Source organism: Orbicella faveolata, unplaced genomic scaffold (assembly GCF_042242905.1).
Source record: "Orbicella faveolata isolate gen_17 unplaced genomic scaffold, um_ofav_v1 contig_24, whole genome shotgun sequence".
Lineage (NCBI taxonomy): Eukaryota > Metazoa > Cnidaria > Anthozoa > Scleractinia > Merulinidae > Orbicella > Orbicella faveolata.
This window is the reverse complement of record NW_028301552.1, coordinates 5725589-5748230: the sequence shown is the minus strand read 5'-3', so window position 1 is coordinate 5748230 and position 22642 is coordinate 5725589. Positions and strand designations below refer to the sequence as shown.

The window sequence follows — 22642 nt, the reverse complement described above, 5'->3', positions numbered from 1 at the left end:
TCCCGGTGGTGGTGTTCGGCATCGACGAGCAGTGGACGGCCGACCTGATCGAGGTGATCAATATTTCAAGGTACAATCGAGGGTATCGTTATCTCTTGACGGTGGTGGACGTGTTTTCCAAGCACGCCTGGGTCCAGCCCTTGAAGAGCAAGACGGGTAAAGCGGTGACGGAAGCCATGGCTAAGATCTTGAAAGGAGGTAGAAAACCCATCAATCTCCAGACGGACGACGGGAAGGAATTCTACAACAAGACGTTTCAGGATTTGATGAAGCAGAAAGGCATTCATCATTTTTCGACGCGCGGGGATACGAAATCCAGTGTGGTGGAACGGTTTAATCGGACCCTGAAAGAACGTTTGTACCGATACTTCACCGTGAAGAATACGATGACGTTTGTGCCCGTGTTACAAGATCTGGTCCGAGGGTACAATTGATCGTATCATCGCAGTATCAAGATGGCTCCCGATCAAGTGACTTTAGCCAATAGCGAGGACGTGTGGGAGACTCTTTACGGGAAGAAAAAGGGAAAGAAATCGAGACGACCTCCACTGAAAGTCGGGGATCGTGTGAGACTGAACAAGAAGTTCCGATAGTTCAAGAAAGGGTATTTACCCGGTTGGACCGAAGAGGTGTTTGTGATACGGAGGGTGCGTCCTGGGAAGGTCACCACGTACAAGGTGGAAGAATGGGACGGCACGGCGGTCGAAGGCACGTTTTACGCGCAAGATTTGCAAAAGGTGAATGTGAAAGACGACGATCTGTTCCGCATCGACAAGATCGTCAAACGAAAGGGGGATAAAGTCTTGGTGCGTTGGAAAGGTTGGCCAGTCAAGTACGACAGTTGGGTGGATAAAAAAGGCTTGTACGTTACCCAAAAGCCCAAGACGAAAAAATGAAAGACTTTTACGTGCAGTTGATGAGCAATGCCAGCACGAGCGAGTTCACGGACAACAAGGCCAACAGTTTCAAGAACCGTCTGCCTTATCCGCTCCTGTTTGAATCCGACAAGGAATGGAAAGTGGGATTGGCGAGCGTGTCTTACCCGATCCCGCCTGCACGACCGCATCAAGTACCAGTCCCTCAAACGCACGACTTTGACGACGACGACCACGTGTTCGGTATGGAGTGGACCATTGAAACGTTCAGGTTGCTAGACGACGGGATTACGTGGAGTCCATATCGTTACCCGGTGACATTTGACGTCTACGGGAAGGAACTGAACCGCGTCCGACACAAAGTGACGAGCGGAAGATCTCTCATGCAATACCTCTTCAATCGTTTTCACGAACGCCTGTATCATTACATGGATCATGAGGGTGAAAGTCTACGAGCGCCGGACGGGAAAAAATACTACCCCGTGTTCCGATGGGAGGGGAACGATTTGATTATCGACAACACCGACACGTTCCTCGACGAGTCCGGAGACAGAAAACGTCCCAGAGTGTTTTTTGGTCCTAAACTGGTCAAGAAGTTGGGTTTGATTCGCGAGGAATCGTATTACTCCGTTCACTTGGACGTGAATATCATCAAGATCTTTCCCAACGACAAAGTCCCGTCTGATTTCAAGAAAGACTGGACCGACCATAGCGACAATCGATCTCGCGAATTTTGGAGTATGCTCAGCACTGGGTCGTTACAGCTCAGTCCCTATTGCAACTGGCGCTTCAGTTACTTGGACGAGGAATACGCCAAGACCTATCGCGGAGTCGTCGTTCATCCGGACCTCCCTCCGCCTCGCAGTCCCATGTACCTGTATTCGAATGTGGGTCGTAGCACCATCACGGGGAATCGAGTCACGGATCTCTTGAGAGAAGTCCCCCACGACTCGCTCAAGACGACGTACGAACCGACTCAGATTCAATATAAACCCGTGCGCAGCAACGTTTTGGATATAGTGGAGGTGCAATTGGCCGAGAACGACGGAAGACTGGTGGACTTTACCTCGGGCGAGACCTCGGTGACATTACACTTTAAGGATGAATGAGTCTGACGACTTTTACGTACAACTGATGAGCAACGCCAGCACGAGCGAGTTCCCGGACAACAAGGCCCACAGTTTCAAGAACCGTCTGCCGAACCCGTTGCAGTTGAGAGAGTCGGGATGGAAAGTGGGTATCAGCGACCTCTCGTTTCCGTCCGCGACGCGTAAGATGGACTTGAAGGATTCTCTTCTGTTTGAAATCTGGTGGATCAATATGGTGGACGCGGATCGAAACATATACCGCCGGGTCTCTTCAGTGACGCGAGAGGGCGATTTGGAATTCACGCCGAGGACCGGTACCGAGTTGATGAACGCGATACGAGATCGATACATGCGTAGGTTGAGAGATCGAACGGATGACGACGTGACGATGTACAAGAAAAAGAGCAAACCCGACGATCCCACCGAATTGCTGTACACGGTCATGCCTCGGGCCGAGCATGGAGAATGCGTCCTGGACAATTCGAGAACGTGCATCAGCCTCCTGATCAACGGTAAACGCGTCTTCCCGCAAATGAACATCGGCATCGAATTGGCAAAGAAGATGAAATGGGTCAAGATGGGAACCTTGCAAAACGGTCGACCGGGTTACGTCTTGGGACCCCACTTGAGGAAGGAATTTCCCAAGGAAGTCGTACCCACGGCCACGGACTTGATCATAGGTCAGAATGACGGGGACGAACTATTTTACAAGATCGACCCGGACACCTTACATTTGAGTTGTTTCATCAATTGGGTGTTCACGGATTTGGATCGCAGTTACGAAGAGGCGTTCGGTCACGAGCGTCGTTCCTTGTTCGTGTATTCGAATGTGGGACAGAGTATGGTGACGGGAAATCAAGTCACCGACATGTTGAAACAGGTTCGTTACGATCCGGACGTGGTCGACCTTCAACCGAGACACATCCTATATCTACCGGTGCGCACGGCCGTGTTGGACATTGTCGAGACGCAGGTATCTGAGAACGACGGACGTTTGGTGGACTTTGCGTCGGGCGTGACCACGATCACGTTGCATTTCAAGAAAGGATGAGTGATTTTTACATCACATTGCCCAGTCACAGCAGTAAGAGCGAGTTTCCGGAGAACAAGGCCAACAGTTTCAAGATCAGGTTACCCAATCCCATACGCCTGGAGGGACATGGATGGAAAGTGGGGTTGTTCAGCATCGCCATGCCAGATGCGCACGTGACGCTGCCTTCCTTCACCGATTCTGAAGGTAAAGTCACCTTGGCCTATACCGCCTGGAGACGCATTGAACCTGAAACATCCAATGGGTATACGTTTGGAGAAGCGTTCTTCGACACCGAAAATGTCAAAGATGTGTTCAGCAACGTGAACGGTGTTGAATTCATGAAATCCATTATCAGCTACTTCGAAAGGCAACGCATCTTCAGTAATTCGGGACCGAGAGTGAACTCGAAGTATGTCACGAATGATGGGAGAAGAACCTACGTCGCGTTCAAGTGGGAAGGCGAAGACCTGGTCACGGATAACAAAAACGTCTACCGTCCCAGAAGGGAACCACCTGAATTACAATTTGACGTCGATCTGGCTTTGAAAATGGGATGGTTGCTGAGGAAGGGAAATAGTTACGTGCTGGGTCCAAACTTGCGAATCGAATTTTTCGATGATGTCATTCCAGACATTCGAACCAGAGGAGACATACAGGATTCGAGTGGAAATCGTCTTTTTTTCCATGTCGTGAAAAACCCCATCAAAAATACTGAATTCTTGGAACTCAGCGTCTTTTGCAATTGGCGTTTTCTGAACCTGAACAGAGCGTTTGAGAGTGTGATCGGAAGCAGTTCGCGTTCCTTGCTCGTGTACTCTAACGTGGGAGGAGGTAGCGTGGTGGGAAATCAAGTCACGGATTTACTGAGAGAGGTCAACTTGATTCGAAGAGGCGCCGGTGTTCAGTACTTCGAACCCGCTCACATTCAATATATTCCCGTGCGCAAAGAGGTGCTGGACATTATGGAAGTGCAAGTGGCCGAGGCAACTGGAGAACTGACGAACTTTGGAGCCGGCAATACGATCGCGACGTTACACTTTAAGAAATCATGATCGGTGGAACCTTGATACGGTTTCATCCCGACGGATACCAATCGGGGTCTGGCATATTCAGCCAGGCTTGGAAAGGCTTCAAGAAACGAGCTCCCGGCATTCTCAAGGACGTTCTGAAGGAGACGGCCATCGAGGGTCTGAAAGGTTTAAAATCGGGTGGCACGGGAGGAAAGCCCAATTGGAAAGGTGCACTCGCTGGGTTAAAGCGGGGAGCCATTCGCTCCGGGAAACGTAAAGCGACGGAAGAGTTCCAACGCTTTTTGGGTAGTAAAAGAAAAAGAAGAGACCTGTTTGGATCATGATTCCCATCTACTCGAGACGCGTGAGACGTCTCCCCGGAGGGATACGCACGTATAAAGGGGGTTCGCTCTTCCAGAGACGCTCAAAACTCCCAGACTACCGTTGGGTAAAGTCAGCACTGAGAAGCGTGCAACGACGAAAAAGACGCCGTAGACGACGATGACGGACCTCGTGGCTCACGCTAGGTCGGCGGGGGTTCGTAATCCCCGCCTGGACATGTTCACCACTCCTCCCACGGATCTCAGCATGTCGTCGCGACGTGAGGTGAGAATCAATCCGTTCAATACGGGGATCAACCCAGTGACCTTCCAAATCGATCCTCAAGAAGACTTCATCGACATGAACGAGAGTTTCTTCGAAGTGGAGTTGGTCGTCAAGACAGCTGGCGGAGGTAATATAGCGCAAGCGACTACCGTTGGACTCGCCAACAATCTGGCCCACACCCTCTTCAAACAGATCAATGTGAGATTGAATGGTACTCTCATCAGCCCCCAAACCGATACTTACCACTACAAAGCCTACCTCGAAGCGCTGTTGAACCACGACCGAGACGACGGTGAATCGATCCTGACACCAGAGGGTTGGTACAATTGTCTCAGTGTACCCAGTCGCGGAGAGGCGGATGTAATGACAGGCAATAAGTTGGATCCTGCTCACGCCGATTATGCTGCCTTACCCCAAGATCTCAAGAACATGGTTCAAAGTCGAATTCAGTTTTTTGGTGGAAAGAGAGTGACCTTGAGGTTCAAACCTTACCTGGAAGTGTTTTATCTCAGCAAGTTACTGGTACCTGGTGTACAGATCCAGATCGACATGTACTTCAATGCCCCCACTATGTGGACAGTCCAATGGGCCGGTGCCGATACTCTCAGACTGACTGAAGCCGACGTGAAAGTGAGATTGTTCCTGTCTCAAGTGAGAGTGACTCCCTCGGTGTACCGAGAACTCATGACCAGCATGAAAGGCGGAAGAGTGGCCACTTACCCCACGGTGAGAGGTGAAATTCGCACTTACTCTCATCCCAATGACAACCGTCATTTCGAGTGCAGCAATCCTTTCCACAATAAGCTACCTAATCGGTTAGTGGTGGTGTTGATGAAACAAACAGCCTTCAATGGAACTGTGACGGTCAATCCGTTCAGTTTTGAACAATTCAATATCTCTTCCATCAAACAATTGGTGAGAGGTGAAGAGTACCCCTACGAGACCTTGGAGCTCAAACACGATGATACCAGTAAAGATCTGAGAGGTTACCAAAGATTCCTCAAAGCCTCGGGAGTCTTGTGCAGAGGAAAAGGAAACATGGTCCGGAAAGAGGACTGGGGGCAAGACAAGAGATGCAACCTGTTTGTATTTGATAACACAGCCAATGGATGTTTGGACAGTCCAGTGTTGAACCCCAAGCAGGAAGGTGAACTGCGTCTGGTGATCGATTTCGGAGCCAATCCGGGATCAAACCTGACCATCTTGTTGTACGGCGAATTCGAGAACATGCTGGAGATCAACGAGAACCGAGTCGTCCTCTACGACGTGTACCAATGAGAAGAAAAAAAATGGAGAAAGTGGCCTTGAATAATTTACAATTGGATTATTTGGCACGGACGAATCCGTCACTCTGCTGTGTTTTTCACGGCACGGTCCCTTGCGATCGGCTTCCAAGGACAGTACCTCAAGAAGGACCGACCGCTTACATCGTGAACACGGACCCTCACGATAAACCGGGATTTCATTGGATCGCTTTGTGGGCCGACAAGAACAAGTGCGAAATCCTGGACAGTTACGGTCTGCCGTTGGACACGTACGTCACCGCCGGACCGATCCGAGCCTGGTTGGACCGTCATTTCAAGTACCAGATTCACAACGGCAAGAGTCTGCAGTCCCTATTCAGTCAGAGTTGCGGCGGTTACGCCCTGATGTTCCTGATCGACCGAGCCGAAGGTCGTGACATGAACGCGTTCTTGAATCGTTTTAAGAAAAACGAGTTTGTGGAGAACGATCGTAAAGTAGGACAGATGTTAGAACGTCTGATCGTGGACGAGTTGGATTGGCTCAAGATTTGTAAAACCCCGTGTCACCAGGACACGTGTGGTTCTTCCAGAGGAGTGCGTCATTTGTTATAAAGTAAGCTGTTCGAATAAAAAGTGTTCATTTTTGAAAAAGAGGTTGTGTGGTGGTCATGGCTCTTCAGTTTCAAGGGCATAGACATTTGGACGACGTGATAGCCAGGTTGGAAAAACGCTATGGAAAAGCGGGTGGAAAGGCGCCTCAACCCAGTGAGGCTCATTTCAAGAAAAACCAACCGCCAAAACGACAGCTCAATCTGAAAATACTTCAACCCGCCAGAAGACAAGTGTCTTTTCAACCGCCGTCTGTCCTTGACACCGGTGCATTACCAGCGACGGTGACCACCCGTAGGAAACCCAAGAGAGCGCCCGCCAAGCCGAAGCTTTCCGTGAAAGAAGATAGGAAAAGAAGAATGAAAAAGAGGCATTGGTACGAAGACAAGTTCGGAGACTTGAGTAAATTCGCCAAGAAACCTCGAAAAAAGAGATCGGCGCCTGCCAAGCGTCCCAAGAGAGCCGCGGCCGAGAGAGCCATGACCAAGATCAAGAGGGGAAAAGCGTGGTACGCCAGGAAATTCCAAGTGGGGAAATTTGCGAAACCACAGGGAGCCCCCGCCAAGAGTCGATCCAAGAAAAAGCCCATCTGTTTCAATCGTAGAGTCACCCTATTGGGTCTGTTGAGACGCATCCCAGCCGTCAAGACCCCATTGGCCAAGTTGTTCGGATAAAAAACGGAGCGTCTCGAAACCCTGGACCATTTCAAGATCATGGAACGACGCAAAGCGTTTCAATTTCACACTCCGTCGAGTTTGTTGATAGCGGGTCCGTCGGGGTGTGGCAAGACGGTGTTCACCACCAAACTGCTCTTGGAGAACGGCGACTTGTTCCAACAAACACCGAAGAGTATTCATTACTGCTACGGATCGTGGCAAAACGGGTTCCAAAAGCTCAAGAAGGGCGGGGTCAAGTTTTACGAAGGCATCCCCGACAGCGAGCAGTTACCCCGATGGTTTCCTGGAGGGGGTGTGTTGGTATTGGACGACCTGATGGACGAGGGTGGTAACGACAAGCGCGTGTTGGATCTCTTCACCAAACATTCGCATCATCGGAACATCACGGTGATTTACCTGTGTCAGGATCTATTCCCCAACGGAAAATTCGCCAAGACCATTTCCCGCAACGCTCATTACATCGCGGCTTTCAAGAACCCTCGGGATCAGTTGGGGATACGAAATTTACTTCTGCAATCGTTTCCCACGCAATGGCAGGAGGTGTTGGACACGTTTCGAAAGGTCACCGATCGACCTTACGGATACATGCTATTGGATCTTCATCCAGCCAGTCAGGACGATCAACGCGTTCTCAGCCACGTGTTAAAAGACGAAGGATTCGTACGATGCCATCAGTTTGCAACCCCGTCATGTTGAGGAGCGAAGTCGAGTGGTTTCCGCTTTTCATCGTCCTATGCAAGACCAGACTCAAATACTGCATGAATCCCCATGAGCTGGACTACGAACCGATGAGACAGGTCACAGAATGCGAGAGTTATCGTCAAGTACGGTCTGTCGTAAACGCATATAATGGTGAGGGTTTCGATTATTTGGTTCATAAGCAACGAGAACTCGCCGAGAAGAAGATAGAAAGAGAGAGGGGAATGGATAAAAATGAGCTCTTATGGTAGTGACGATTTCAACCTCTCGGCTCTGGAAGATTATTCGCCTTGGACTCCATTGACTCGAACGAGTACACCCATTCCGTCTGCAGCGGGTGTGGGTACGAGTCTGAACACTCCTCCTTCACCGCTATCGTCACTGGCGACACCACCCCTGCCCAATGTCTCGCCCGTCGGAGTAGGCACTCCTGGCGCGGGTGTGCCACAGACCAACGTCACGGTGGGTGTCGGTAGTGCTGGATCCGTGTCGCGCGCCAATGTCACGGCAGGTGTCGGGGCACCCAGGATAACATCCGCCACACCTTTGGCACACGCTGTTCGAGGAGGGAAACGACCGAGACGCGTCCCACGTCAAAATACACCGACGTCCTCCAGTGATTCCGGAAGCCGCAGAAGAAATAGCGCTAGTGGTAGCGGTGGAAGAGGCAGAGGTAGAGGCAGAGGCAGAGGCGGAGGTGGAGGCGGAGGTGGAGGCGGAGGCGGAGGCGGAGGCGGAAGTGGTGGTGACTCCACACCGCCTTCGTCGATTCGATCGGGTCGAGGAGGAAGAAGAAGAAGTCGAGGCGCCCGTGTTCTCGACCAAGCCCAGATGCAGCAACAATTGGAAGAGATTTTGCGCCAACAACAACAAACGGCGGCGGGTCGACGAATCGCAGGCATCACGACCACGAATACGATCACGACTACCTATAAGAACGGACAACGTCCTACAGTGACTCGCAATTCGACCAGTGTACGAAACTGAGAACATGTTGAGAAGCGAAGTCGAGTGGTTCCCCTACTTCCTGCATCTATGTCGATGCTCCCGCTCTTACTGGGATGCGACCAGCATGGATCACGAAGACATGAAACGTGTCGCGGACGATTGCGATAGTTACAGACAAGTCCAGGATATCCTGAACCAATCCGTAGAAACCGCCTTCAAGGACGAGATCTGGGAATACAAGCAACAAGCTAAAAGGATCGAACGTCCCGACAGAAAGTCAGACTACGTTTGGCACTGGTTGGAAAAGAGTCATGAGTACTTCGGTCTGTTTATTGGATGAACCTTTTACCTCTGTGGTGGATTTGGACGTGTTGAGACGTTTGGATGGACTGTACGCCTTCTACCACAAGTATTGGTGGTGTCGAAGGCAGATGTTCGGTTACTACAAATTGTGCAACGCCATTCTCAACGGACTGGCCTTACTGACTGCGGCAGCGAGCATCGTCGTGGGATCCGTGTGGAAAGACGGGTACGTGGCGGTAGGATTGACGGCTTTCGCCGCCGCCCTGAAGGGATGGAACGATTTAAAGAAGTATTCGCTCAAGATGGACATGACCCAATTCGCATACACGACGTACGAAAAGACGTTGACCGAACTGAGGAACTACGCTCTGGGCGGTGTGGAGGAATTGGATGGGTTTTTGATCAAGATGCAAACGTTGGACGACGTGGTGACGGATTTCACACCTCCCACGTACGACCGATACTTTCGAGACTACGAAACACGATTCGTTCACGAGCCTCTATAAAAATGGACACGCGATCCCCTTCGTGAATCATTCAAGGTGGAAACCCGACATGGTGAGGAGAGGTCGAAGGAGACGACGGCGAGTGGGAATACGTAGAAGGAAGGTCCAAACGGGAAAAGGTTTTTTCGACGGTTTTAAAAAAGCATGGAAGTTGTATTCAGACGTTCAAAGAAGAAGCAGAGCGGTGTAGAGAGAGACTCTATAAAAAGGACACGTGATCACCTGTCTACGTCATTCCAGTGTTAAAGTGCGTGCGTGCGTGTCAGAACACAACATGGTGGTGAGAAGGCGAAGGAGACGACGAGTGGGATTACGTCGAGTAGGAGTAGGAAGAAGGAGGGTCCAAAGGGGAAAGGGTCTTGGTAAAATTGTCAGCACCGTGGCCAAGACGGTGTTGGGCCTTCTCGAAGAGTTGTGAATAAAAGAGCGGGACGGACCAACCGGACGTTAGACGTGAACGATGAAGCGGTTGCGACGACAACGTCGTTTCTTGACGAGCGTCCTGAAAGAAGCCAATCGAAATAAACGTCAACGGATGTTGCATTACGCCGACAGAGATCAGATCAACGCCATCAGCGAGATGGTTCTCAATTTGCTGAAAGGGAGGATCCCCATCGACGCAACGACTTATGGGAAACTGAAAAGACATAAAAAGGTTCTGCGCGAAGTGGGTAGACGCAAAAACTCTCTCAAGCGCCGAAGAGAGCATCTCCTCACCCAAAACGGAGCGGGGTTCTGGAGCGGATTACACGGTTGTTTCAAAGCATGTTGTGTACAGTGAAAGGACGCGGCGAAGACGGTTACCCGCTGGAGGGGGTCGACGTCATACCCAATTTCCCGCCGAGAGAAGACGAGTCCAATACCATTCCTAAACTCGTGCAGTTGTTGCAAGACGCCAATCGTCGCGAAGCCCGATGGAAAGACTCGTACGATCACTTGAACAAGAGGTACCACGACCTGTATCAAGAGTACATGGCTTTAAAGTTCGGTGACTTCTGCCAAACCTGTCAAACGAAACGAGATACCACACCGCTCGGTGGGTGCATCGAGTTGTGCAGGGAGTGCGGTAAAGGCAAGCGAACCGTTCAAAGTCTTGAACTCGAGTTGGAAAAGAAAGACGAATCCATACGGTACTGGCAAGACTGTTACGAGACGGCCTTGAGAGAATTGTCCGAATTTCCTGACACGACCCTGAGTCAGCCGAAGGCATGAACGAAGTCATGATGGTACCCGTTCAAGAATTCAATCGTTTGCAAGATTATTACAAGGGTAAGATCACCCAGAGCGCCTTGTTGACCAAAGCGGGACGTTTGGCCGCCGAAGAAGATCTCATCCTGAAAGACAAACGTATCCCCGCCAGCATGGCCGTCAAGATGACCAAACCCATGGCAAACGAAGAAGTCAAACTGGTGAAACGTATACGGACGGGTATACGCGGCACTCCCACGTACCAAGGAACGGTAGAACCCGAAGGCATGGCCGACGCACCCGTCGAACGTCTGTTGAAACAGATCATCAAGGGCGTCAACCAACCCCCCGCAGCCCCCGTGGTCATCAAACAAGAACCCGCTACACCTTCCACGTCAGGTTTCAAAAAGGAGTTTAAATATACCAAACCATCCACAAGCAAGAAGCCACCCGTGCCACCCAAACCAACTGCCAAATCAGCCCCAGGTAAACTCATGACCGACGCGCAAAAAGAGTTCTTAAGATCCATCGGTGTCGCCGAGAAATACATAGACGACGACGGTGGTTACAGTCCCAAAGGCAAGGGCAAGGGCAAGACGTACAAGAAGGCCAAGAAGACAGAAGCACAAAAGTTACAAGAAGGATGGGAAGATTTCGAACCTTGGAGAAAGGGACTGAAATATGACTCTACCTAAGACAAGAAAAAAACGTTGGAAATTGTAAACTTTATTGTTGTAATTAAAGTTACACGCTTTGTTGTTTTTTCAAAAAAGAGTCTCTTTTGTTTTTCTTCAAGTCTCGCACGTCATGCCATTGTGGTACAGAGTATCCGAGGCATTCGATGTCACAAACAAACGTTCGAACCTTATTTGGTCCCCGAACGTCGACGAAGAGATGAATAACAACCGAAACCTAATTCTGGAGGTGAATTCGAACACCAAGAAAGGGGTGTTGAAATAAAACATGCGATACACCTCCATGCGTATATGATCGTACGAAATGACATTGAAGGGAAAAAACACGGTGCCGTGAATGTACATGGGACTTCGGAACTCCGAGGATCGCACAAAGGCCTCCACCTCGCGATAGTACTGGAACCACACTGTGACAGGAAGGGGATAAGGTAAATGATTCCACGATCGCGTCAAGGAATTGTGCGTCTCAAAGGGTTTTCCATTGTCTCTCATATAGGTAAAGGCGTCGTGAATCATTCTGCGATGAGTGTCCACTGTAAAAAAATGAAAAAAGACAGTGTCAGGTCCATAGTCCGTCCTCGTGGTAAAACGAGGGACCACCGGGAAAGGGTAAGAGACACAGCTCTCGAATCTCAATATCCCTTTGTCCCTCCACGCGCCTGAAGTAGAGTCTGAACCTTTGAATTCGGATCAGGTTATACGTATAGTAAGGAGTGTTGTAAATGAACAGACGGTACAGATAACTTCTAATCTCTCGGGTCGGTTCCACGGGGAGACGCACACAACCGTGAATGTACAGGTCTCGATCCCGATACAGAGTCACGAAATTCCTGATAAAGGTATAATAACGTGTCCAAATGCCAGGGTCAATGGCATACGGCAAATCATTCCACAAATACGAGCCCTCGTGATGGCAGTGATAAGGTCTACCCTCACTGCGATATCGCTCCAACTCTCGATCCATTCTAACTAAACGAGCATTCGCACCTGCCGTTAACTGGTACTCCTCATCGTTATCATCTTCCTCCATTTCCTCGTCGGTTTCCAACACGACCTCAGGCTGAATATCGTCGATCACGCGTCGGCAGTTGCCACAGGTCAGAACCCGTCTCTCCATCTCCCGGTAGCATCGCCGATGCATGAACACGCCGCAGCAAGGAGTACGCTGGCACGATGCCAGAGAATCAATGTGAATGTCTCTCTGACAAATAAAACACACTTGTTGAATCGGTGTTTCTTCGGGTATCTGACCCCGAAGGCGACGACTGCGTCTCGGTGGTTCATCGTCATCGTGTGATCGGGCACGACGCCGACGACGTACTCGTCTCGGTGATCCTTCGGGAGACTGACTTCGAGTTCGGCGGCGACTGATGTGCCCGGATTCAGTCTCCATCACCAAAAACCGAAAAATGCCAAATGCGCATCTCGCTTTATGTCCATCATGCACCAATCAAACGAAAAAGGCCGACATCACGTGTACAGGGCAGACCAGGGGGATAGGGGGTATCCCCCCTCCCGGTCGGAGACTGGGTCCGGGTCGAGTGCAACCTGGGATCCAGTTTTACCGTAAGTATAAAAAGATCGGTTCGAACCGTTCACGTCACTCTGAGTTTTTGACTTGTATCGAGCGCTGGAAAAAATCATGGCACAAGAGCTGACCGACGAGGAGATGAACCAACAGATGGATCAACATGAAGAAGCAGTGAGTATAACGTGTACCCTATGTAAGAAAGTCATCCTCAGAACCGAAACCTGCGCCCTTACCAAGTGCTGTCGTTAATATGTGCATTACGATTGCTATGCCCAGGCACTCGATGATCAGATGGTGAACAAGGGCGCGACCCAGGAAAAGTTGTACTGCCAGATCTGTCACACTCCGTGTATGCTAAGTGCGTTCGTGGCTTCCCTAGACAACTGACGGCATCTTTTTTGTCACGCCTTTGTTCACAGAGTTACTGGGATTGGTTACCGCCCGAGATCGAAGTGTACATAATCTCACTCGCGGAGTCGCAACTTACCCGTGAATGGATAATGGAAATCAAAAGAGAAATGAGACTCTCCCAATGGTTGGAGAGACCGAGACCCGTCCCGTTCAAGCAACTCATGATTGATACCCTACCTCTCATTTCCGATTACAGAGCCACTGGGATCGTCTCCCCACTGAGATACAGACCCATATCGTTCGACTTCGGGAGTCCCAGTCCCTCATCGAGAGGCGCGAACGTGAATCGTGGAGAGAGCTTTGTAACGAGATACGAACCTTTGCTAAGGTCCAAGCTAGATGGGGACTAGGGGCACTCCAAGTCAAACTAGAGACATGTAAACTGAAGCATTGCCCTCAAGCCCTGGTTCCAGGGACACATCAAAAAAAGCATATGATCGTGTCGGGTTTCTACAGAGACGCCCAAAATGTCAAGCGAAAAATTTTTTTAGGATACAGTTTTAACGGTGCTTACTACCGCATCGATGACGTTAAGAGACTTTCACTCTTTTAGAGTCACTGGGATCGACTACCTCCTGAACTACAGTGCTACATCATGCGTCTAGCCAGGAATCAAATCCTATTCGAGCGAAGAAGAAGAAAAAATTCACGACGTCTTCTCAAGGAAATAGTAGAATACGGCAAACTGAAAGAACAATGGGGCATAGGGCACATTAAGATAGTTCAATGTCGAGAAGGTGATTGCAGATATATGAAAATATACGGATGTTACATTGACATTGACGATAAACCCAAAAAAACGTTTTTATCCGACTCTATAAAAGAGGCCAAGAGACGCGGCCCCATAGAAAAGACTTTCCTCTACCCTGATCGCTCCACTAAGTATGCTCATAATAGGTGGTTAAGAAAGCGTTCCCACTCTCTTACAGAGTCACTGGGATAGGCTACCGGAAGAACTAAAGTGTTACGTGATTGACCTAGCAACCTGGCAGTGTATACGCGATCGAAGGAACAATAAACCATTGAGTCGACTTCACAGAAGAATCTTGGATTATGCCGAACTGAAAAGACAATGGGGCTACGGCCACATACAAATTAAAAGACAGAAATACACATGTAGATCAAATTACGGAGGCAGATCTCATTTCTCGGCTTTCTATGGTTATTATGTCAACAAGCGTAACGAGAAAAGGAGACTCTATTTAGGATTTAGTTTCATAAACGTGTTCTGTCTCTTAGAAGGTAAAAAAGCGTTATTGTCAGACACTTGGAAACCTGGCAGTAAAAAACTGACCAATAAAAAACGTTGTGTTCATTGTCTTCACAGAACAGGCGGACCCACGACGAAGCCTTCCCATTCGACGATGACGATGACGACTGGATCTTCGATCCGGCTCTCGACCGAGTGATGATCCAAACCGGAGGTGGTAGTACAAGACCCCTCCTAGAATTTGAATTAAGACCCGTAGGCGCTCGACGTAACTGGCGAAACGTCCTCAACAAACAACGGTTCGAAGCCACGCTCAGACAACACAGAGACGTGACTCCCACGGACAATCTAGGCCAAGAATTGACTCAGGCCCTTCAACGATCCGTCGAGCAACAAATCGCTCAGGATCCTACCCTGACACCCAACTCCACGGTCCATTTCACCATGCAGTCCAGTGCCTTCACACACGCCTTTCAATCCACCACTTTCACCGTGCGAGAATTCGAAGAAGGGAGTGAAAGACTAGACACTTATCTCCAGTCTCTAGCGGCCAAACTCAACTCCAACGAAGAATTCACCCCCGACGACACGTTTACCATGGAAACCACCTTCATACGCACCCCGGGTCGTGGGCGTGGGAACGGAAAACGATACAAACCGAGTTGTGCCGCCGTACGGGGAATCGTCAAACGGTCGCGCGTGACCATCCAAAACAAAGACAATCTATGCTGCGCTCGCGCTATCGTCACCATGAAAGCCCTGGTAGACGCTGACATGAATCCGCGAGACCAAGATTACCACAATCTGAAACAGGGGCGGCCCGTCCAAGAGCGATTGGCCAAAGAACTCCACCGGCTAGCCAACGTCCCCGAAGGACCTTGTGGCATTCCCGAACTGCAACAGTTTCAGGCCGCGTTACCTGGGTACCAACTCAAAGTCCTTTCCATCGATCCGCCACACATGCTCATCTACGCGGGACCCGAACCCTCGGACAAGATCATCCGTCTCATCAAAGAAGACAGTCACTACGACGGATGTAACTCGTTTAAAGGGTTCCTAAGCAAATCCTACTTCTGCGACGAATGCAATCGAGGCTACGATCACGATGACTTTCAAAATCATTCCTGCAACGGTAAATGGTGCACCGCCTGCAAACAAAAAGACTGCCCCGATTTCATCGAAAAAAAACGACCCCTAGCACGAGGCAAGTTTCCTGCACCCACCTCGATCTGTCGATTGTGCCACAGAAAATTCTCCGGAGCCCAATGCTACAACTACCACCTGCAACGCCGGAGCCTCAACATCCCATCCATCTGCGACACTTACAAAAAGTGCCCAGACTGTTGCCACGTCTACGAATCAAAACACAGGACTGGACGAGGAGGTGACCGTCGTACCCCCGATCACAAGTGCGGATGGGGCGAATGCCACATCTGCGAAAAGAAAGTCTTTCTGCCGACGCACCGATGTTACATCCAACGCATCCCCGAAGACGAAGACGAGCCCAAAAAGAAACGCGTGTCGCGCGACGAAGTCAAAGGGCGACCCTTCGAAGAACCCGAACCCAATGATCCAGACACGCGAGTCTGGGTAGCCAGAGATCCGCCCCTTCAAGTGTACTGCGACTACGAAGCCATCACCGACGCCGAAGGGAATCAGACACCCATTCTACTCTGCCTGGAAGACGATGAAGAGGAGCAATTCTGCTCCTTCTACGGTCCCAACTGCACCGCCGACATGTTCGACCCCCTCGAATCCCTCGCCGTCGACGTGGACGGAGACGATCGGAACGTCATCGTCCTCTTTCACAATCTCAAAGGCTACGACGGGATGTTCATCCTGCAACACTGTTACGCCACGCATCGAGAAGTCACAGACCAAATCACCGTAGGCACCAAGATACTGTCCCTAAAATCCGACAGACTGACTTTCAAAGATTCCCTGTGCTTTCTCCCGTTCCCGCTGGCCAACTTTCCAGCCACCTTCGGAATCCACGAACTGTGCAAAGGATTCTTCCCGCACAAATTCAACACCCTAGACAATCAAGAGTACGAAGGACCCATGCCGCCGCGAGACATGTACGATCCCGACGGCATGTCCGCCAAAAAGAAAGCCGAATTCGAACACTGGTACCAAGAGAAAGTCAACGACAACTACCATTTCGTACTAAGACAAGAAATGGAAGCCTACTGCGAGTCGGACGTCAAACTCCTCAAAGCAGGCTGTCAAAAGTTCCGGCAAGAGTTCAAACAAAAAGCGGACTTTGACCCCATGGAGAAATGCGTCACCATCGCCTCCGCCTGCAACCGATTCTGGCGCAAGAAACTCGTCCCGCTCAACACCATCGCCTCCAGACCCCCTCGAGGATGGCACGGCGCCCGATCCAATCAGTCCGTCAAAGCCCTGAAATGGCTAGCCTGGCAAGAACACTCGTTACAACACACCGACCAAGGCGATCGTATACGCACCGTGCGAAACGGAGGTGAAATCCGACTAGCCAATCAACTCGTGGACGGATACGATCCAACCACTCGAACCGTCTACGAATTCCACGGATGTCTATGGCACGGATGTCCTCGCTGTTTTCCGATCAAACGAGATAGATATCCCATCTGTCACACCGATAGAACCCTACACGAAGTCTACGAATCCACACTACGCAAACACGACCTTCTCAGTCGCCAAGGCTACCAGCTCTGCGTCAAGTGGGAATGCGACTGGGACATGGAGGTCAAAACCGACCCAGATCTCCGCCGGTTTCTAGACACGTTCGAAATCGTCGAACCGCTCCAACCCAGAGAAGCCTTCTTCGGAGGGCGCACGAACGCCATCAAACTGCATCACGTGACCGACGTGGCCCAAGGAGAAAAAACCAAGTACGTCGACGTGACGTCGCTCTACCCCTGGGCCAACAAGGAAGGCGAATACCCCGTAGGACACCCGCAAGTCATTGTCAACCCCGAAGATCAAGACATCCACCACTACTTCGGAATGGCCAAAGTAGACATACTACCACCTCACGAACTTTACCATCCCGTTCTACCCCTCAGGCACGGAGGTAAACTCACCTTCCCACTCTGCCGATCGTGCGTGGAACACGAAATGACCAAACCACTCCTAGAGAAATCGCATCGTTGCCCTCACACGACCGAGCAACGCACGCTACGAGGGACCTGGTGCACACCCGAAATCCAGAAAGCCGTTGCCGTGGGATACACGCTCAACAAAATACACGAAGTCCACCATTTCCCGCCAGAACAACGCCGTAAAGGACTCTTCGCCGATTACGTGAATACCTGGCTAAAAATTAAACAGGAATCCGCTGGCTACCCGAACTGGTGTCACACCCCCGAAGACAAGGCACGCTACGTGCAACAATACCAACAGAAAGAAGGCATCGCTCTCGATCCGACCATGATCCAGAAGAATCCAGGACGCAAAGCCACCGCCAAACTCATGCTCAACTCCTTCTGGGGCAAGTTCGGCGAAAACCTACACAAACCCACCACCCAAGTCGTCTACAGCGCAGCGCAACTCTTCGAACTCGTTTCCAATCCCCTCAACGACATACGACAAGTCAGAATCGCCAACGACGAAGCCCTAGAAGTCGTCCACGCCGAACTCAAAGACAATCAACCCGATAACGGACGAATCAACATCTTCGTCGCCGCTTTCACCACCTGCTGGGCTCGGCTCAAATTATACAGCTACCTGGAACTGTTAAAACAACAAGTTCACTACTTTGACACCGACTCCGTCATCTACTCGCACAAACCAGGTCAAGCCGATGTTCCGTTAGGCGATTACCTGGGCGAGATGACCAACGAACTCGACGACGGCGATTTCATCGTCGATTTCACTGCCGCTGGACCCAAAAATTACGGTTACAGAACCCACCAAGGCAAAGTCTGCTGCAAAGTCCGAGGCTTCTCACTCAATGTACGAGGATCACGCCAACTCAATTATGATGTCATGCGACAAAATCTACTCGACGAACTCACACAACCTCTCGAGGATGAACGACGCAACATCAATCTCGTCAACCCCAACTTCTTCTGGAGAAACCCAGCCACCAAACATCTCAAAGTCATCACACGGACTAAACGCTACGGACTCGTCTTCGACAAACGCGTCGTTGACACGAACACTTTCATGTCGTTTCCATACGGATACACACCAATGTAATTTTTACTTCCTGTAGTCAATAAAAATCAATTTTGAAACTCACTTCCTGTCTATCTCCTTATTTGGGCATGCACGTGACCTGTGACGTCACGGGCGCCATGTTTTGCCTACCTGGCGGCCATCTTGGATTTCCAAATTTAAGAGAATGTATGGGAAAAAAGTGGTCACGTGGTATAATCCCTGCACGCTGATTGGTTACGGCCCCAACAAGCGTATATGACTACTCATGCAAAGTAAGATTGCTTTTTCTCTCCGGCTGAGGTTTTGTTAAGAGAAGAGGTTTAAGAAGAAAACAAAAATACTAAAAGAGTATTCTTCCTTAGTGAATCATGTATTTATGTATTGCAGAACACTTCACCTGTCTCTGAACATTTGTTTTTAAGCAACAAGCGAGAATCTAGTCCGTACATTCTTTCGAGGACAAGATACTTAACTCTCACACTAACGGTGAATCATTTTAGAGTAGAAAACAGACAAAAGTCACTCAGGTTGGCGGCAGGCTTCTTTCAACCAGAAAAAACAGATTAAAAATGCATCGCGCTTTGAAAACAGGACTGATTAACGGAGCTCGCCGAAGGATCCTGAGCGGGGACATCACCGACTCACAAGACAAGTGTATAGCGTCGAAGTCTCGTCATAATTAATTCAAAGCAAAGCATTCTCTTGTAGAAAACGCTAATATTCTTTGCCACATATATAACTTGACTTTATAGAGTACTGAACAAAACATTCGCTTCAAACATTAGAGCCGGTTTTATTAAGCGACTAAAGATCTAGAATCTAACCTCAGAAACAATTGGCCCTTGTTATCAGAGAAGACAGCAAGAGAAAAACACAATAGAAGGAAACAGTGGACATGATCAATAAAACGATTCATTTCGTAGGCTTTAAAACTTTAAGCCAATATTATCTTTGAATATGATAATGTGTCGTTATTACTGGTAATATATACAAAGAGCTGTCTGGTGTTATGGCTGGTTAGTTAAATAAAACAAAATGAGCGAGTTTTTATAAACAGGCCTTTGAAAATTCATTAAATATCAAGGGATGTACCGTTAATATACAACCAATTTGGTAAAATGTGTTATTGATATTGAGGTGATGTTCATAAATTTCTGTTCGTCAGTTTGCCTAATCGGGTGTCCGTGAAGACAAATGCCCCGCCACGGCTTATTTCCAGCGTTATTCCTTGACCAGACGTTAAAATTTTGGTCAGCTTTGGTTTTTAATGTTATCTTAAAACTCTTATTCAACCCTGGAATCACATTCGAATTAAACGTTCCTCTTGAATTTCTGTAGTCGTCCTGTGGTGTGTTTTATGATTGTTTTGCCGAAATAATTCCATAATTGCATCCCTAACACGCGAGACAAGTTCAGGAATTGGAACTTTTCAATGAAAACTCGATGTATTTGAAGTTGTCATTTGCAAAACAGTTCTGCGCCAATTTTTAACTCGTCGTTGAATGAATATTTTCCAGCTCCGTAGGTTTTACTTAGCCAATAATTATCATTTAGCTGATAATATTTCGATCATCATTGTTAATTTAGACAAAGAGCTCTTCCAATTGTTGTCTCAGGTTTGTTATATAAAACAACATAAATTTCTGTATAAACAAATCACAATTTATTAAACATCAAGAGGTACACTGTTATATATCCAATTTTGGTAAAATGTGCTATTAATATGCAGTGATGAAGTGCTTCAGATGATGTCAGTTTCTATTCTTTAGTTTATCTCAATGGGCGTCAAGCAAAATGTACCGCCATATCTCAATCTCTCGGTCAGACCTTAAAATCTTGTCAGAGTCGGTTCTTAATGTACTCTCAACTTACAACCAATCCTGAAATCAGTATCACATTCGCATTTAACGTTCCTCTGCAAGCTCCGCAGCCTCCTAAAAGTTTCGCCTCCCACGATCGATGTGTGTTCGGATGGTTTCCCCGAAATATTACGATAAACACTCGCTCGGATGCCCTTGTCCCGGGCCATCACTCTTTTTCAGTCGAAGTGAGCTATTGCGAGTGTTTCAGAGGTTGAACTCTTCTGATTTTCCATGCGGAGAAGTTGCATTTATCAGGACGTTGTACGGCTGGGTATTTTTTCGCTCGTAAGTAGCTTTCGAGCCTGCATGGCGAGTGAGGCATCTTACCATATATCAAAGAATTTTCCGCGTCAAAAATTATTATTTCTGCATCTCGCAATGGAAGCCTCCGTTATTATACAAAATTCTTATACTGTCTTCTTTCAACGGTAAAATAGAGTGATTTTACTACATTTTTTTTTCACGCAAAATCCTTTTTAGCAAATTTCGGCCTTGTCAGCCTTGCGGTATATCCTTAGATTGCTGAATTTAGTTTACACTGGAAAACGACACTTTGTTATACCGGTGACTTCGATTGATAGTGTCGATAGTCGAAGTGTATCAAAACACCACACTTTTCCGGCGTTGCTTGTCCCTTTGAACGGCGTTTTAGTTGGAACCGACACTTCGTTAATTTTTTTTTTCAGACTGATGGAAGAATCACCATAAACAAAATGGAGTCCTTAATTTATTTCGCAGTAACCCTAGCTACCAGGGAATTTACTTCTCAGCTTACAAGGAAAACTTGTTGACAGGCGAGTCACCTTTCCCCCAAATAAACTTAATATTGAAAATGTGTGACATGGTTCTGCCAAACGTATCTTCATATTTTTTAGGTCGTGAAAACTAATGAAGCGTCAAAAGAGGAGTCTTTCGGCCACAGCTATACTGTTGTATTACTCAGAAACTGAAAGTTTAGAGTAGATTAGATAGATTAAATAAGCGAGCGTGGCCTCGTTGTTGTTTCTTTGAGCAGGCACTTTACACTACATCTCGTGAACTTCAACCTTGAATCACTTGTAAGCGAATCTGCAGCGGTAGCAGCATTCAGTTTCCTTTATAAAGATCTTAATAGTCGCTTATACATCGGGAATCGTAATCGAGCATCTGCATTATTCCGAAACTGAGACTCGTTCAGTGCAGCATGTAAAGAAAGATTGCTTTTATTCTCTGAGGTTTTGTTAAGAGAAGAGGTTTTAGAACAAAACAAACCTCTTCGAAAAGGGATTCTCCCTTAGTGAATTATGTGTTAGTATTGCCTAACATATATAGTCTGTCCTTAAACATTTGTTTGTCTTTTTGCAGTTGAATGCCATCAAGCAATTAGCAAGAACATAGCCTTTATATTTTGTTGTAAACCGGTGACACTTCTCTCTCACACTAACAATAGAACACTTGTAGTAGAAATAATACAAGATGTATGCTTGGGTGGGTAGCAGGTTTCTTTGAACTAAGCTTCTCTTAATTTACTTCATCTCCTTCACGCTTTGAAAACAGGACCGATTAACAGCACCTGCCGAGGGACTCCAAAAACACTCAAAGGGCTCAACAGACAAGTGTATAACATTGATAATTTCCCTCGTCGACGCCTCTTCATGATTAAGACAAAATACAACATTCTCTCGTACAAAAGGGATTCATCCCCAGCCGCTTCTATATAACTTAAAAATGTGCCGGACACAACACCTGCCTAAAAACATTAGAGTATAACGTTATCAAGCATCTTAAGTTTTAGAATCTCACCTGAAGAGCAATTGACCCTTGCTACCAGAGAAGACAACAGGAGGAAAACACAAAAATAGGAAACGGTAGACATGATTGTTTCCTGAGGAAACACTATTAAAGTCAGCAAATAGCTACGTTTGAAGAAAACGACACGTTTGTGGCAGTTTCCAATTGAAAAACGGATCAGTGACAAGTTTCCACTCATGTAGGTTTTAATACCCAACCGATAATTATCAT

At 48.3% G+C, this 22642-nt stretch overlaps 6 protein-coding genes across 6 annotated transcripts; 5 read left to right on the top strand and 1 right to left on the bottom strand.

Moving 5' to 3' along the window:
- Window positions 1–876: 876 nt before the first annotated feature.
- Window positions 877–1984, top strand: LOC149110090 (uncharacterized). The gene has a single exon (XM_089292477.1). It carries the CDS (start codon window positions 893–895, stop codon window positions 1982–1984), a length of 1092 nt encoding a protein of 363 aa, XP_089148603.1. The 5' UTR covers window positions 877–892.
- Window positions 1985–4258: 2274 nt separating this feature from the next.
- LOC149110089 (uncharacterized protein F54H12.2-like) lies at window positions 4259–5890 on the top strand. Its single transcript, XM_089292476.1, has one exon. It carries the CDS (start codon window positions 4508–4510, stop codon window positions 5888–5890), a length of 1383 nt encoding a protein of 460 aa, XP_089148602.1. The 5' UTR covers window positions 4259–4507.
- Window positions 5891–8010: 2120 nt separating this feature from the next.
- On the top strand, window positions 8011–8840 carry LOC149110088 (uncharacterized). Its single transcript, XM_089292615.1, has one exon. It carries the CDS (start codon window positions 8076–8078, stop codon window positions 8826–8828), a length of 753 nt encoding a protein of 250 aa, XP_089148741.1. The 5' UTR covers window positions 8011–8075; the 3' UTR covers window positions 8829–8840.
- A 258-nt stretch (window positions 8841–9098) lies between these two features.
- On the top strand, window positions 9099–9682 carry LOC149110087 (uncharacterized). The gene has a single exon (XM_089292616.1). The coding sequence runs from the start codon at window positions 9101–9103 to the stop codon at window positions 9596–9598; it is 498 nt and encodes a 165-aa protein (XP_089148742.1). The 5' UTR covers window positions 9099–9100; the 3' UTR covers window positions 9599–9682.
- Window positions 9683–11909: 2227 nt separating this feature from the next.
- Window positions 11910–13210, bottom strand: LOC149110086 (uncharacterized). The gene has a single exon (XM_089292614.1). The coding sequence runs from the start codon at window positions 12872–12874 to the stop codon at window positions 12041–12043; it is 834 nt and encodes a 277-aa protein (XP_089148740.1). The 5' UTR covers window positions 12875–13210; the 3' UTR covers window positions 11910–12040.
- A 1531-nt stretch (window positions 13211–14741) lies between these two features.
- LOC149110085 (uncharacterized) lies at window positions 14742–22018 on the top strand (the record flags this gene model as incomplete). Its single annotated transcript, XM_089291562.1, has 2 exons — window positions 14742–17921; window positions 21986–22018. Coding segments are annotated over 2 exons (3213 nt in total), but the record flags the coding sequence as incomplete, so codon positions are not given.
- Between the last annotated feature and the right edge of the window lie 624 nt (window positions 22019–22642).